Source organism: Ambystoma mexicanum, chromosome 3p (assembly GCF_040938575.1).
Source record: "Ambystoma mexicanum isolate Mex_15411 chromosome 3p, UKY_AmexF1_1, whole genome shotgun sequence".
Taxonomy (NCBI): domain Eukaryota; kingdom Metazoa; phylum Chordata; class Amphibia; order Caudata; family Ambystomatidae; genus Ambystoma; species Ambystoma mexicanum.
The window spans coordinates 1,038,789,530-1,038,805,013 of record NC_090925.1 but is presented as its reverse complement, the minus strand read 5'-3'; the positions used below and the strand labels follow the sequence as shown (position 1 = coordinate 1,038,805,013).

Here is a 15,484-nt window from a genome sequence, read left to right as displayed (position 1 = left end):
ACTTTGCAGTTTATGATGGTATCTCTGGCTTTTTTGATTTTATTCGAGAAAGCGGCTTGGACTGATTCACAGTCAATCAAGGTTGGCTGGAAAGGCGAAGAAACGGAAGGCGGTTTTTCAATGGATCTTAGAATTTGAAACAGTTTACCAGTAGAATTTGAGGCACTAGTGATTTGATTATTATAGTAATCTTTTTTAACTTCTGCCAATTTGGTTCTGTACGAGAGATCACATTTTTTCCAATTTACTTTGTTTTGTTCGGTTGGGGTTTTGTGCCATATTCTCTCTAATTTCCTTTTCGCTGTTTTGAGAGTACTCAATTCAGATGTGTACTAGTTTTGGTGGTTAGGATTTGGACGAATCTTTTTGTTTTTGAGTGGGGCGTGTCTATCGAGTAAATCCTGGAAGTGGTTGCTGAAATTGAGAGTAATAATATCGCAAGGATCATCATCTGCGGTTTTGTTCATGATATATGTGAGTCCTTCTTTTAAAATGTCAGGTGTGATTTTCTTAAAATTCCTACTTAGGATGGTTTTGGGGGAGTTGTCAAAATAGTCAGTTTTGAATTTGAGCGAGAGTGTAGCCTCGATTTTATAATGATCTGTCCAGATGCAAGGTAGGGTATTTGTCACTGTCAGTTCAACGTTATTAGTGATAATCCAGTCAAGTTGATTTCCAGAGTGACTAGTGGGGCCCTTATTAGCAATAGAGTAGTTGATGTTTTCCAGGCTATTTTCTAGGCTTATAGCATCTTTGTCGCTGGGGTTTCCTCGCCATCTATTTAGATCGCCCAAGAGAATGGTTCCCGTGTTAGTTCCTCTTGGTTATTCAAAATGTGGCAGAGTTCATTGTTGAATTCTGAAATCAATGATGGGGGTCTGTATATAATGATGTGGTTGATGCAGTGATTATTAGAGGGCGTAAGTTAAAGATGAAGGACTTCACAGCCAGTGCAGAGAATTCTGGTGGTGAATAGCTTCAAATTCTGTTTTGCTATTATGGTTACCCCTCCTCCCTTTCCTGTTGTCCTGTTTTCATAGTATATATTGTAGTTAGGGGGGACAGCACTATCAATGGTTGGGCCTGGTGATTCTTGTAGCCATGTCTCTGTAAGAAAGAGGATGTCCAGTTTGTCGTCCAGAATATAGTCGTGTGCATCTTGAGAGTGCTTATTCAGTGACCTTGTGTTTAAGAGTGCAATTTTCAAGTTGTCACTTTTGGGGCGAGAGGGCACTGGTAAGATGGTATCAGGCTCAATTTCTCCTAAGCTGATATGGTGAGAATGTGTTTCTGTCAGTGAGTTGGCTGTGTTTTGTTTCTTATCAGGGATGGAAGGAGTAGGTGATGTGTCTTTGTTGTATAGAAAACCTTTGACTAATTGTTCGTTTTGCAGTTTGTTAGCTTTAGTGAGCAGCTGCAAGAGATTAAGGAAACCCATTTCTTACCCGTCTTGCTTACCCTATATAGGGGTAATTGGGCAGAGTGGAGAGCCAACAGCCAATGTCCGCCGTGGACCGGCGTAGTCTGGCTTCGTCCCCAAAGCGCCGGCGCTGAAGCGCCTGACTTATCCTTATCAGTAGCACAAAGGCTGCTGGGATATGTAGTAGACTGTAGTTTCAAGTGCAGGTGACAAATGTAGTAATTTCACCTACAGTTAATAAGCGATCGGCTGAATATAGTGTTTATTCAGTTCACGCTTGAGTATAGATTGCAGATAAGTGTTTCAAACAAAATCACGCAGTAAATCAAAAAAGTTGAACACACACGGCTGAATGTTTCAATTTGCTACAGTAATCAGGGAAACAGTTGTGCGAACTTGTGTTCCAATCTGTTGGGATCCCTTCTGGTGGACTAGAGGTGTGGGGTTGATTGATGGTTTAGAAACTGATATTTACCCCTGGACCACTGGTGACCTGGAAGTTGATTGTCACACAAACAGTGATCAATTTCTTGTAAACCTGTGTTCTGAGGGCATGCATAATATCGCCAGGAAAAGGTTGTGGAGACATTATATATGGTGACCATATATATGGGGTCAGGGGAAGCAGGGGTTGTAAGGGTGTCCCCCACTCTGCTTGAAATAAAAGGGGTTTTGGGGGTTGTGGGGTGTCCCCTGCATGTTCAATGTGATAATGTCCCTGCAAAAAACTGCTTTTTTGACAGGCGCATTTTTTTGCAGGGACATTATCACATGGAAACTTATACTGATGAAGCAAAGACCCACCTTGCATGTCTGCTCTCTTCAGGAGACAGTGGTCTACGTGTTGGGGCCATTACCCCTGGCGACCCCTTAGCAGCTCTTCTCAATCCTCCCCAAATTTTAAAAGGCGACAGCAGGGAACTAGGAACATGTTGTCCAAACTCTTTTTCCTGCCCTGGAACTCAGCATACAATCAGGGCTCAAATCGAGGGTACACGTGGGTGGACAGAGTCCTCCCACTTTTTTCAGAGTGCACCTTGATATGCTAATTTTTGGTGTGGCCACATTGAATTGGTATGTTAATGTGTCCCCCCCACTTCTTTTCTTTTAGGACTTGACCCCTGCATACAATTGTTCTTTGGGACATAAATTGTTGCTCGGTAACAGGATATTGTTTTAGCAAAAGGGAGTTCCTTCTACCAACTGATTGCATAACTCTGGATAAACTGTTGAAAAGTAATGATGCCACTCTGCTGTAGTCCCTCCTCCATGTCTTTAGAGCCTTGGCATCAGACCAACAAGGCTTGCTTTGGTGACCTGTCATAAGAGGTGAAACAAAACTGTTGGAGTGAAAGGCTGAAACCACAGCTGTTCACAGTGGCATTATTTTCCAGGAGTTGGGGGTGGAGGGAAGGGGTGCTGGGAGATAACTCCCTGCCACTGCCCCTACCCTGCAGACAACATTGCCCAATCATTAGTCCACATCAGAGCTTTGGGGTGCACGCAGCTTGGGATCTGCCACCCACAGAGATGTGGTGCACATACCTTACAGTGTGAAACCTCAGAACATGTGTAGCGCACCCAGATACCGGCCGGGCAATGCACAAATGGCCTGATGGTGACATGTCATTATATTGGTGCCAGTGCATTGGCATGTCTTGGCCTGTTGCACCAGGGTGGCATGTCAGAGAGGAGTAAGGGTAGGGCATCTCCAAAAATGCACAACATGCTTGGATCAAGGTGTGCCCCATGCAGCTGTGTGATATCTACATGATCTGGATACTAATGATTGACCGAAGGACAAAGACTCCAAAACCCCCACCCGCAAAGAACGACACGAGAACTCTATCTCTGGAGAAACCCATAAGCTTTATTTACAGTAAACAACGTATCTCCTAACATCAAAATGCGTTTCCGGTTTGCAACTTGCATCGTAGCTCAGAGAGTGACCGTCGCCTCCCAAAGCTACTGAGATGTTCACATAATGCCCTTGAATGAGGATTCGATGCCCTTGAAGGCCTGCTGGGGAGATGCCCCCAGAGACCAAGGTTTTAATTGACATTTTCCATATGCTCCACTGGACTTCATCCAACACCCCCCCATCCCCCCACCTCCCGATGTTCAAATCATGGATTTAGAGATTTGCTTTAATCCAATGGCTGAGAAAGAAAAACGCAGCAGCTGGGATACAGTGAATACATTCCTCAAGCCGCCAATCGGATGAACGACGAGCTTCGCTCGAACCCTTTGGGGCATCATTCTGTGTCTCTCTTGGCCAAAAGAGGCAGGTCCCTCATCATCCCTTTAACCCAATGAAGGTAATCAAGCAGGATGTGAAAGATACCTTTGACCCAGTGGGTCACATGACGCTTTTTCTGCACACGAATGATTCACCCAAGAACCTCAACAGATCAATCCTTGTTTTTGGAGGGAGTACATTGTGGGAAGAGATTGTAGGATCTACTCATGGCCCTTCTCGAGATGGTAGAGGGTTGCGCTGAATATGATCGCCTGTGTCATATGGCCAGGTGCAGGCATGCGGAGGTGCCCCTTGTGTCAAGGCAAGAGATGGAGGTTTGTCTTCATTTCGAGGGGTCAGCAAGAACCTCCCCCGTTAGGTCTTGGGCTCACGTGACAGTGTTACTTCATCTTGAGGCGGACCTTGGAGCGGGTGTGTTGTGACAAGAGGGCAGATCGAGGTGCATCCCCCTTGTTCTTGATCTTTTAGGGACTCGTGATAGACAGCCAAGGCACACCAATATGCACATGACACAAAGTCAAATTCTACAGCATCAGTGCATCCTGACAATGCGCCACAAAAAAGCATTCTTTAACAGAAATCACGGCTCCATGTTACAAGACTTGCAGAAATCCACCCCTCTGCCCCGCATACCCGTCCAAAGTCATAATGCAGACATGGCTTACCGCACCGGCAGCCAATCAGATCCTCCACCAGAGCAAAGTGCCTGCCTTCCTTCGCGACACCTATATCTGCCTAGACCGCTGCGTCCGTCCAAAGCACAATTAACTTGGAGCAAATGCAATCAACACAAATAGATCCCGAAAAATGACCTTGACAAAGTGACCCAACTGCTAATAACATGTAGCACAAGAGTCTCCTGGTGTTGAACTCAATGAGAAAATCCACTCCAGGCTTTGAGGACATCCACACAAAATGTATTCGAATACAGCTACTCTAAATGTGATTTATCTGGATGGTCATTGGTTATTCTTAAACCTTGGTGTGAATTGGTCTCTCTTAAGGCCTCTGATCTAACATGCTAATGCGCTAAGGATGGTAAACCCCAAAACACTACATGTACCCCTGATTTAAACGCACCAAACACAGCGCACACCAGACCCCAGCCATGTAAGTTGCAACAATGATCTCATCCCAGGCCTGATTCCCACACATTGGTTTCCAATTATAGCATTATTAATCTATAAAACAGCATCCTAGAACAGTGCCACCTATCTGACAAAAAATCTCACTACACCTCTACAAATCCAGATGCTGTGCTATTGAAGCATTGTTGGGCTTTAAAGCAAGATGTTCATAATTAACAGCTGCTTCCACAACCCTTTAAAAGATGGGCCCCCAATATATGGCACTCCCTGGCAGCCAGACTGTGCCTAAATCAGACCATTCATTTACCTGTACATTGTTGCTGGTAAAAACATGAGCGCTCATACTCCCGTAAAAACCCAAACTCCCCAGGACACCTTGTCACCCCAACTCCCCCATGATAAATTATAATGTTCGTGTAGGTACGCCCTGTGATCATGCCGGGTCTAAACTCATGAAAACTATCACATGAATAAAATAAATAGCAATGGTGTGCCTGAGATGATGCATCAAATCACAAGGGCTAATGCGCTTGTTCAATCACATTGAAGGTTCAGGTGAACCGGCTGGGTGTTGTTGCTGCGGGCCGTTGAGTGGCTTGCTCACGCTAAGTGGGCAGGTGGCTGTTTTCCATCAACGGGGGGACGACGAAGGGAAGTATATTGAGACACTAAACAATCATCCAGGGGTCTTTTCAATTGTTGATCTGCAACATGTATTCTTGAAACCCCTCCCACCTTTCTTTGGACGGGAAGGGTCGGTCAAAATTATGGGCCCAGGTCATGCAGAGCCTCACCCCCAGGAGAGGCAGCGCGCTGGTGATTTACATTAAAGCAAATGGCATTGTGGGTAAATAAGAATGACCACAAAGTGCTCTATTTGAAATCTATGTCTGTGATAGAGATTCAAGCACATACCCCTCTGAGCAAGTAATGAAAACTGGGCTCTCTGCTCTTTTCACACATCACCATACTCACCCTAAAAATAAAATGTAAACTACAAGACTTGGTGCCTGTCTGTGGTTACAAGGCTTGGGCTGTTTTGCGCAGAGCTTGGAATAATCATTCAGCCCCTCTCCTTATGCACATCTCTGGAAGCACTGCTCATTGGTGAGCCCCAGCTCGCGAGCAGGTCATCGAGGCTGCCTGCTTAGCTAGCCAGGGTTTTTGGGCCTCAGACGCCCAAAAAAAGATGATCTTGCAAGACAAACTTTGTTGGAGAACACCTTTGTCTTGTTCTGCCTCGGTTTCTCCCCTGGAGGTTACTGCATGCATCTAAGTGTCATTGTTCTCACCAGGTGTACTGCCAAATTCAACCTCGCTTCCTATAGTTTTCATTGGGGTACATATTTCTTGTACATGTCCCCATCCACAATCTATATTGCTTATTCTCCAATGACAATTAGGACAATGTGTGCATTTCAGGCAGCGTTTAAGGCACAGGAGACAAGGAAGTGGGTGTCTTTACTTATGCACCTGCTTAAACCGACTATCCCTGCTCAACGGTGGCAGAGACATAGCTTCAGTGCTCAATTGCCTTTGGCATTCCAGTTACGCATGCCTACTGTAGCAACGCTATCCATCCTCATGTCTCACGTGGTGTGTGTTTATTCATTGGGAAAAAATAAGCGCGTATGTTGGAGGAGTACAACTCGAAGAGCGGCCATTTTACTGCCTGTTAAAATAAGATGGTGGCTGTGTTCTGAGATCGTTCTAAATTATAGCAATATTGGATGGAGGCGTTGGATAGAATCAACTTGGCACTAATCAATGTTCTATCTACGAGGCCGGTTTTGGTTCTATCCCACTTACATAATGACATTGGTTGTCTTTCGCTGCACCGGAAACTGTGGCTGAATACGGCACTGATAGTGGCCAACATTGAAGTGTTAACACGCCGGAAATGTTCAAGTAAGCCGGCCATAGACCTATGAATCTCCGCCATGTCATTGCCATCATGATACGAGAATGTTATGTTTAACGAAGAGAAGACATGTCAAGTTATGATGGTATTTGGGAATCGTATAATGAACTGTAGGCTTGTTGAGATGCTTAATAAAAGTCATTGGTGTTGGCAGAGTTTGTGGCCAACATTCAGGCCTGTCCAATTTTCCTCCAGTCTGCAACCACCCTTCCTTTATCTGTTCTGGTTCCATCCCCTAAAATGTTCAACATACATCTATATATGTACGACACAGTCCTGCAAATGGGCTGAATTCTCCTACCTCATGTTGTGTCTCTTACCCTCTGTGCGATGCTCCTTATTGAATACAATTACATACACACAAATGTGTCCAAGTAGTAAAAGCTACACAAGATGGGGTTTTAAGAAATTAATCTCCATTGGAGAATTTAGCTGCATGAAACCGGAAAGGGTGGTGAATATTGCCTATGCGCTGCGCCACGTCCCGCGCAGTGTTATTTCAGAAGCTTACATGATGTGTCTGCTGCCAAGCCAGGCTTAGTCAGCAGAGCTCCGCAAACAGTGAAGCGTGTCTGCACGGCGGTGCTTGCGCAAGGTAATGGTCTACACAGGTGATGTCATTTTTAGCAATTTGGGGCATGCAGAATTAGGACACCCTAAGATGCTTGTGCTGAGGTGACGGTCCTTTCCACGAGCAAGCCGAAATGGTCTGATGGTTGCTGATGACATGTATCAGGGTCCTTCCTTTGAATAGTCTGTGTTAATCAGACTCAAATTTTGAAAAACTCTTAAATCCAAATTTAGATAAAGCGCAGGATCACTGCTGGCCTGACAAGAGCATGTTCATGAGTTGCATGTCTTGGATACATGAATAGCATTGCTTGGGAGGAGAACATGGAGGTTTATATGAGGGAATTTATGAATTTATTTGAGTTCCCTTCTGGCAAAAGGTACAGATCTGCTTTAAAAATGTAACAACTTTGACAGGCGAACATCTGCCCAATTCACACATCCCAACACACCCCATTGCATTCTGGAGATGTTAGCCCAAACCTGGTATTTATTGTGGATTCTGGGATTTGTAGTCCTGTATTGCACCACTAATGATCCAGGACTTCAAGCCCAGGAATGCAAGTGTAGACAAGTCCAGGACTCGCATCTCCCAAATGGATTGGGGCATTTTCTGTATGTCTGCTTATTGTCTCACCAGCCTGGCTATATCTTGCTTTTTATCTACCATGGCAGAGACCGGGGCAGAACATGGCAAAGGGGCTCACTTTTCCACTATGGCTGATGCCTCTAACTTAAACTTAAAAAATGGTTCAAGTTAGTCAAAGTAGAAAGAAAGAGCAGAGGGAAGAGCTCTCCACCCAGGAGAGGTTGCCACACCAAGGGCGGTGAATCGCTGTTTGATTAATAGTGAATTTTCGGTGGTCTATTGACTACGGGCGCTTTAGATCTTAGATGAATATGAATATTTGTGAGCCTTAGTTCCTGAAAATAGTCTTCCACTGATGCCCGGCCATTCTCTGCCATAACCTCCTCGGCTACCACTGCTCTCCAAGGCCTCCCAAAGGCCCACGAAAATCTGCTTGAAAATGTGTGTCGAGTGACTCAAATGTACATCTCCTTTGAGAATTGTGTATGGCTGCAATAGTCAAATGGATATCACGTTTTCTCGAAGATGAAGAAGACACGTTTGATGAGGTCTGAAAATCATTCCTCGGTCCGTACAACTAAATTTGCCAATAATGAGATCACAATTGGTGTTTTGTTAATTTCTCATCCATATCAATTGATGGATGGGGCCTCATTTAGAGTAAGGCGTAGCGGAAAATGTACCCGTTTTCCGCAGACGGAAAATACCTTATTTTATGTTTGCACTACTCCAGCTTTACACCCGTTTTCCGCCGGCGGGAGATCTGACGGCCACCGTTCATTGCAATGGGCACTGGCGGAAAACCAGTGTAAAGGTGGAGTCGTGCAAAGCTATTTCCACCAGTGGGAAAGCGGTGGATTGTAGCTTCCGTCGCACTGCAAAGTGATCCGTTGTGTCCTCCCTTCCTTGCCTTTTTCCCCTTCCTTCACATCTCTGTGGAACGCTGTTAAAGCATTTTGTCACATAATTATCCAGTAATGATTTGTTCCTAAATAGCCTGTAATGTTGTTATTATGTGTGCTTCTATCTAATGTCATGGTGTCTACTTAAGGCAAAATGTATACCCTACTTTCACAATTGGATTCACTCGAGGCTAAATAAAAATTGCTGTTTAAAAAGGGAAAAGCAAGTCCCATATGCAGTTGCTTTTTTCAGCTGTGTAAATGCATGGTCATTATGCTCCTGCGTCATATCATTAATGGTACTTCCGGGTTGCTGTGTGGTTCTGCAGCGCGGCCTTGAGCAGGAGGGCGACCAGCAGCACCCGAATTATGTTCACTTGAAAGAAACAAGCCAAGGAAATAAGCGAGGCATCGGGGGTACAGTTTCTTTGATCCGGAGGAGCAAGCAAAGGGGGTTTGTTATCAGCGTCTCTCTTCATTTATGGGAATACGAGGAGTCAAAAAGTCACAATGTCTCGGGAGAATGAGTCACGTGGTTTCTTCTTACACTAGGCCAGCGGACAATGATGGGGGCAAACGATTACCGGTTTGTATTTTGTGGGGTTTGGGCATTATTAAATAAAATGATACGGATAGGAACCAGCAATGAAGTAACCGCTGGCCATTGCCCCAGCCTCTTTCCTAATGTATTGTATTTTAGGAAAGGTTTGACACAGGCTTGTGATTTGGGGCCCTTAATTACAGCGTCCTTTGTGTATTCAAGGTGCCCATTTCCCATTATGTCCCCATTACTGAATGTGGGGACTTTTAATTCATTGCATTATGGGCTTTCTGGTGTGTTGCTTTCACAATGCCCCCCTTGTTTCGGGAGGATAGCTCAAGGGGCAACGTGCTCACGGAGCACCACAGGTTCGATCCTCGGGTCCGCGCTTAGAAACCTCTGGGTATTAAACGCGTTAGAAATAGCCTATTATATCATATCTGGTCCTGTTATGCTGACTGCGCGCCTCCTTTAACAGTGGGGTGTTACTGACCTGCAACGATTGCCGCCATGCACATTCATTTTGTATTCTCCAGAGTTTCTTTATGCGCTTCACTCTCATTTCTAAGCATGCACTTCGGGGCTATCTGAATAATACATCAAATCGTTATTTGTCTTGTATTATTTATAATGCAATTAAAGCCCCCTTATCTGAGAAGCGTTGTGCATTGGATGCACAAACAGCCAAGCTCAATGTATGTCTAACATATGTCAATTGTCTGCAAAATTGACATGACCTCATCTCTATATCATGACCAGCAGAATCCTGAGACATGTTTGCTTTTGGTGCCCTGTCCACTGAGGTGGGGAAGTGGCACGAGTACCTTTTCCTTGTACCTTTCCCTTTTGAGTTATAGTAATACTGTATGGGGAAAGCATTGAACACAGTGGTCTCTGCTTCTAGGACCTGTCCCAGGAATGTAGAGCTAAAAAGGATTCTTAAAAAAGATCTGCGCAACAAGGAGAAACAAAGCTTATACCTCTGAAAAGCCTCTAATGTGACGCTGCCCCTCTCGCCCTGCACTTGCGCTATCTGAAGGACACAAGGCCTAGTAAGATCGTTTGTTTTGTCCTCCCTTTGTCTCCCCTTACATGTCTTGTCGTGCCTAGAAACACTTGTGTACAGGCACGTTCTAAATGACTAATCATGTCACATCATAGCATGCCTTAACTCTGATTTGTTATGTTACTGAGGCCGGGCCTTAACTCTGTGATATGTTACGTTACTGAGGCCGGGCCTTAACTCTGTGATATGTTACATTACTGAGGCCGGGCCTTAACTCTCTGATATGTTACGTTACTGAGGCGGGCCTTAACTCTCTGATATGTTATGTTACTGAGGCCGGGCCTTAACTCTATGATATGTTACGTTACAGAGGCCGGTCCTTAGCTCTGTGATATGTTACATTACTGAGACCGGGCCTTAACTCTGATTTGTTATGTTACTGAGGCCGGGCCTTAACTCTGTGATATGTTACGTTACTGAGGCCGGGCCTTAACTCTGTGATATGTTACGTTACTGAGGACGGGCCTTAACTCTGATTTGTTATGTTACTGAGGCCGGGCCTTAACTCTGTGATATGTTACGTTACTGAGGCCGGGCCTTAACTCTGTGATATGTTACATTACTGAGGCCGGGCCTTAACTCTCTGATATGTTATGTTACTGAGGCCGGGCCTTAACTCTGTGATATGTTACGTTACAGAGGCCGGGCCTTAACTCTGTGATATGTTACATTACTGAGACCGGGCCTTAACTCTGATTTGTTACGTTACAGAGGCCGGGCCTTAACTCTCTGATATGTTACGTTACTGAGGCGGGCCTTAACTCTCTGATATGTTATGTTACTGAGGCCGGGCCTTAACTCTGTGATATGTTACATTACTGAGACCGGGCCTTAACTCTGATTTGTTACGTTACAGAGGCCGGGCCTTAACTCTGTGATATGTTACGTTACTGAGGCCGGGCCTTAACTCTGTGATATGTTACATTACTGAGGCCGGGCCTTAACTCTGTGATATGTTACGTTACTGAAGCCGGGCCTTAACTCTGTGATATGTTATGTTACTGGGATTTATAGCAAGCACCACTGCCTTTTGGAAAGTTTCACATAGGAAGCTATCATTTTGAGACCAGGTGGCAGTGGTTTGCATTGGCAGAGCATAGGATTCAGAATACCCGCCCGCTGTGCCTAGCCACATCACTAACACAAGAGTTGGATCAGGGGCGTGGCGCCTTCTTATCACAGTGTGACCTGTTCATTTCTTGTATTTATTGTTGTTGTCTATCGTTGTTTGAGGCCCCATGCACCCTTTTGAGCAATATATTTTGAGGTTAGTGAGAATAATGCCATCATACAGACGCTTCCATCTCTAAAGGGCCCCCAGTTCTGGATCCCAGTTGTGAAGCAGAGGCTCACCCGAGCATAGGTTCCATGGCAGCTTGTTCAGAATCTTAAGAAGGTCGATATCCAGGACGCCTGGACTACAGATGGCGCACGCCTGTCTCCATTGCAAACTGCCTCCAATACCAATTCACTATCCTCCCCGGGCTCCCGCCTTTAGCTCCATCCTGAGCTTGACTGAAATTGAATGGAAAGTGGCATTGACGTTACCATAAAGTAGAGGGAATAGCATGTCAACCAGATGAAAAACCATTACTAAAAAAATGAAGAAATAAACAGGTGATCGTACAAGTAAAGGGATTGTCCTGGCAATCCCTGGCAAGATCACATTTTCTTTTTTCGACCCATGCTAAAGCTACTATTGGCGGGCACCCGCAGTTCACAGGTTACATTCACATTTTTATCAATACATTGGCTGGTGTACACGTCTCCATAACCACCCCTCCACCAAGGTGATGTTTTAGGAGTGCTGATCCAGAGGCAGGCCACTCCAAACAGTAGCCAGCCCAACAGGTTGGCCATTCTTATGCACGAGATTGCGCTTTCAGGCTCATAGCAGACATATAAATTGGCCCTTGTTATTCAGATGGTCTCTTTTGATACAAAGAAGTTTGACTGCGGACATGTGGATCAGGGAGGTTGGCTTCCTTCAAGCCGACATTCTAGGATTGCGCTGGAAATGCAGTTACCTATAGCAGCATTTCCCGCCAATTCTTCGCAGGGCATTCAGTGTCCGTGAATTAATCATTCCAAGACTCCGCCCACCCCATACTCACGCGACACTGATAACTTACTTCAATTTCCGCCCTCAGTGAGTGGCCACGCGGCCTATGCCGTGATGCAATACAGTGAGTGATGCAAAGCAGGGTTAGATTGTGGTGGTTGCCGAGGGTAGTGTTACTAAAAAGCAGAGTATCGAATGCATTAACAGAGGGGTTCATAGTTAAAGTCATGTATCCTGCGCCCCCTGAAGGTGGCGTGTGCTCCGTGGAAATACATCGGACGGTGCGACAGGACACACGCGGGTCTTTGTCATAAGAAGCGAGCGGGACCTTTTGAATCATGAAGTCAGTTTCGGCTGGGGTCAGGGGTGAGAAAGAGGACAGAGCAGTTGTGTATGATAAGTGCACGGTAAAATATTTACAGAAAATTGCAAGAGAATGGCTGGAAGAATGCGGTGGGGATAAGTGGGCAATAGGTGCCACATGGAAGGAGAGAGAGCTATATCCTCACTGTAGATTTGGGCACCTTGACTGACGCGACAGGCTCCATTCCAAAGAGGTTGGAACATGCCTCACCAAGCACCTGCTTAACATTCTACCTCAAGACCTCGTTACCAAATATTTCACACAGTCTAAGACATCTGCACACACCAACTACCCTCCGTCTCTTTCCTGTCTGCACCCTTATAGACACATGTTTCCATAACCTAAGCTCTTCAGGACCGACCCAGTAGGTTGCATTGAACTCTCTGAACCCCTTTCCTGCATGGCTTGAGGTTTCCATCCGCAAATAAAGACAACAGGAAGTCATCACAAAAAGTGGGAGGCCAGTGGCTTAAGTGAAAACAGTAATGTTCATGCGGACACCGTTCTTGGTGTGTCTACGTGTATCTTGACGGGGATTGTTCCTCGATTCGTTGCACTTTCACGGGCAATGCCAACAAAAGCATCGCACAGCGCCCCGGTACCAGTAGAGCAGGTATGCTGGGCATCTCACTTTTCATGCACACCTCTTTACAACTTAACAGAAGATGGGGTTGTGAGACTCGAGAATTTGGGCAGACTCGAGCCCACCGCACGCATACGCGTTAGTCTACAGTGAACAACTGTCAGAGCATGGGACATCAGCTGAGCGTTTCTTCAGCTCTTTGCCTGTTTTCTGGTGGTGGTGGTGGCCCTGAGGCTGCAGATGGGTGTTGGTGAGCTTTGCTTGATCCGATGGAGGGTCCCCAGTCTTGGCCCCTGGTAGCTGGGTATCTTGCAGGTCTGAGGAGGATGACGATGGGGCGCCTTGGAGGTATAGCTCAGACTTCTCTGGCTCTACGCGGAGATATGCCTTGACCTTGTGGTGCCGTGCCTTGCCGTCACTGAAGTCGATGACCCTGCACTCGTAGGTACCTTCGTCCGAGGTCTTCACTCGAGACAAGCGCAACTTGTGAGAGATGTTACTTCCGACCACCTTGACAACCTGCATTGAGAACAAAGATATGTACGGCTGAAAACCAGTGCGGGGAATTAGGGACATTCTTTTAAATATTCACAATCTGAAATTGCATTTTTTACATTTTACGTGCGACAAACAATATTCTGCTGAAGACTTTCTGGATACAGGGAGTTTCCATTACGAACCAAATTACCACATTCTAGGTGACTCGCAGAGGGCTTTTGTCCTTTGCTTTTTTAACCTACCTCTAAAACTATGTTTGGCTCTTTAATTCTGCCCAGTGTCTGCAATCTACCCCTTCCTCTTAAATCATCGTTCATTTTCTATCCTGACATGATTCTCCTCTAGAAAAGAAGGCCCCTCTCTAAAAGACACACCTTTCTGGAACTCCTGACCTTAACAGGGATAACCTGAGGAAACTGACATTACTATGACCAAGTATGACCTCTGAATGTGCAGCAGAGGACTTTCAAGCCCATGAAGTTATAAAGAGGCAAATTTAATTATCCAAGGAAAAACATTCTGGAAAATAGTGTGTGTGTGGTTAAAGGGGAGTTGCTTCATTTGACGGAAAAAGTGGAATTACCTGTAGAATTAAACAAGGTTTTGAATCTGCAAAATCATGTGTAATTTTACTGAGTTCCTTTCTGGATTCCTGATGATGTGCACACCCCCCAAACCCCTGAATTCCACATTGGACCAGTCTAGAAGAGCCCTACTTTCACAGTAACCCTCCATAAAATGATGGTGGAAGACTCTCCACGAGTCCTGGTAGCCGGAGCTCCCCCATATACACCAATGATAGAACCCCTTCCTGTACTCACATTCCTCTTGTTTGCCTGTATGTCACTTGCAAAAATATATTGAACCGGATTTGGTCCAACAAGGAAATCCATTGGCAACTACTTATTTTGTTTGAATATTCGTGGGATTTGGTGACCCCCCCCCCGAGAAACACCATCGTGTTTTTTGTTTTTAATGTGCTGGAGCTCTTAAAGGTTTTTTTTTACTGTCACCAAAAGTTTGCCAAAAGCAGAAACATATTAATTGGAAATCAATTTGACCCGGGAAGTGCTTGAACTCTCAGAAATGGAGATACGCCAAAAGTGATCTGCACAATGTCTAAGTTCTAAGTTGGCGCGCATTCAGCTTTAACAACAAAGTAGTGTTATAGAGGAGGTAAAGTTGTTGAATTAAAAGAGTTCCAATCTCGGAAGCGTTAATGCATTTAGGTTCAATTTCAATTGAATAAGGTCGCCTCACCTACAAAAAAGATTGACAATTGTTTCAGTCTCACAAATATCTTAAAGGGACCTTCATCAGGACAGACCTAGAGTTAAAGTATCAACAATCCATCTAAAGCAGGTGTCGTAGTATCACTCAAAGTCATTAGATTGTCTGTATTTGTCTTGTACGCTTGCTCTTATCCTCACTGCTAAGGCTGGCTCCTCTACTGCCCACATGCTTGACTGAATTTAAGACCTCAATCTGAACTTGATGATTGTAATCCCCATCTTTTCCCACCCAATAGAGCCTCCTCACTTAGTGATGGTAAGTGTACCTCCTTTGTTAGATTCAGATGGGAGTTTATTATTAAAGTACCATGATAGATCTCTTTCCCTT

General features: G+C 45.1%; 1 protein-coding gene across 1 annotated transcript in view; it reads right to left on the bottom strand.

Annotated features, from left to right (window-relative positions):
- Positions 1–3,270: 3,270 nt before the first annotated feature.
- VSTM2L (V-set and transmembrane domain containing 2 like) overlaps positions 3,271–15,484 on the bottom strand; it is a 480,863-nt gene continuing 468,649 nt past the window's right edge. Inside the window, exon 4 of the mRNA XM_069652388.1 lies at positions 3,271–13,885. Within this exon, the coding sequence (XP_069508489.1) occupies positions 13,511–13,885 (375 nt within the window). The 3' untranslated portion in view covers positions 3,271–13,510. The remainder of the gene's footprint in view (positions 13,886–15,484) is intronic.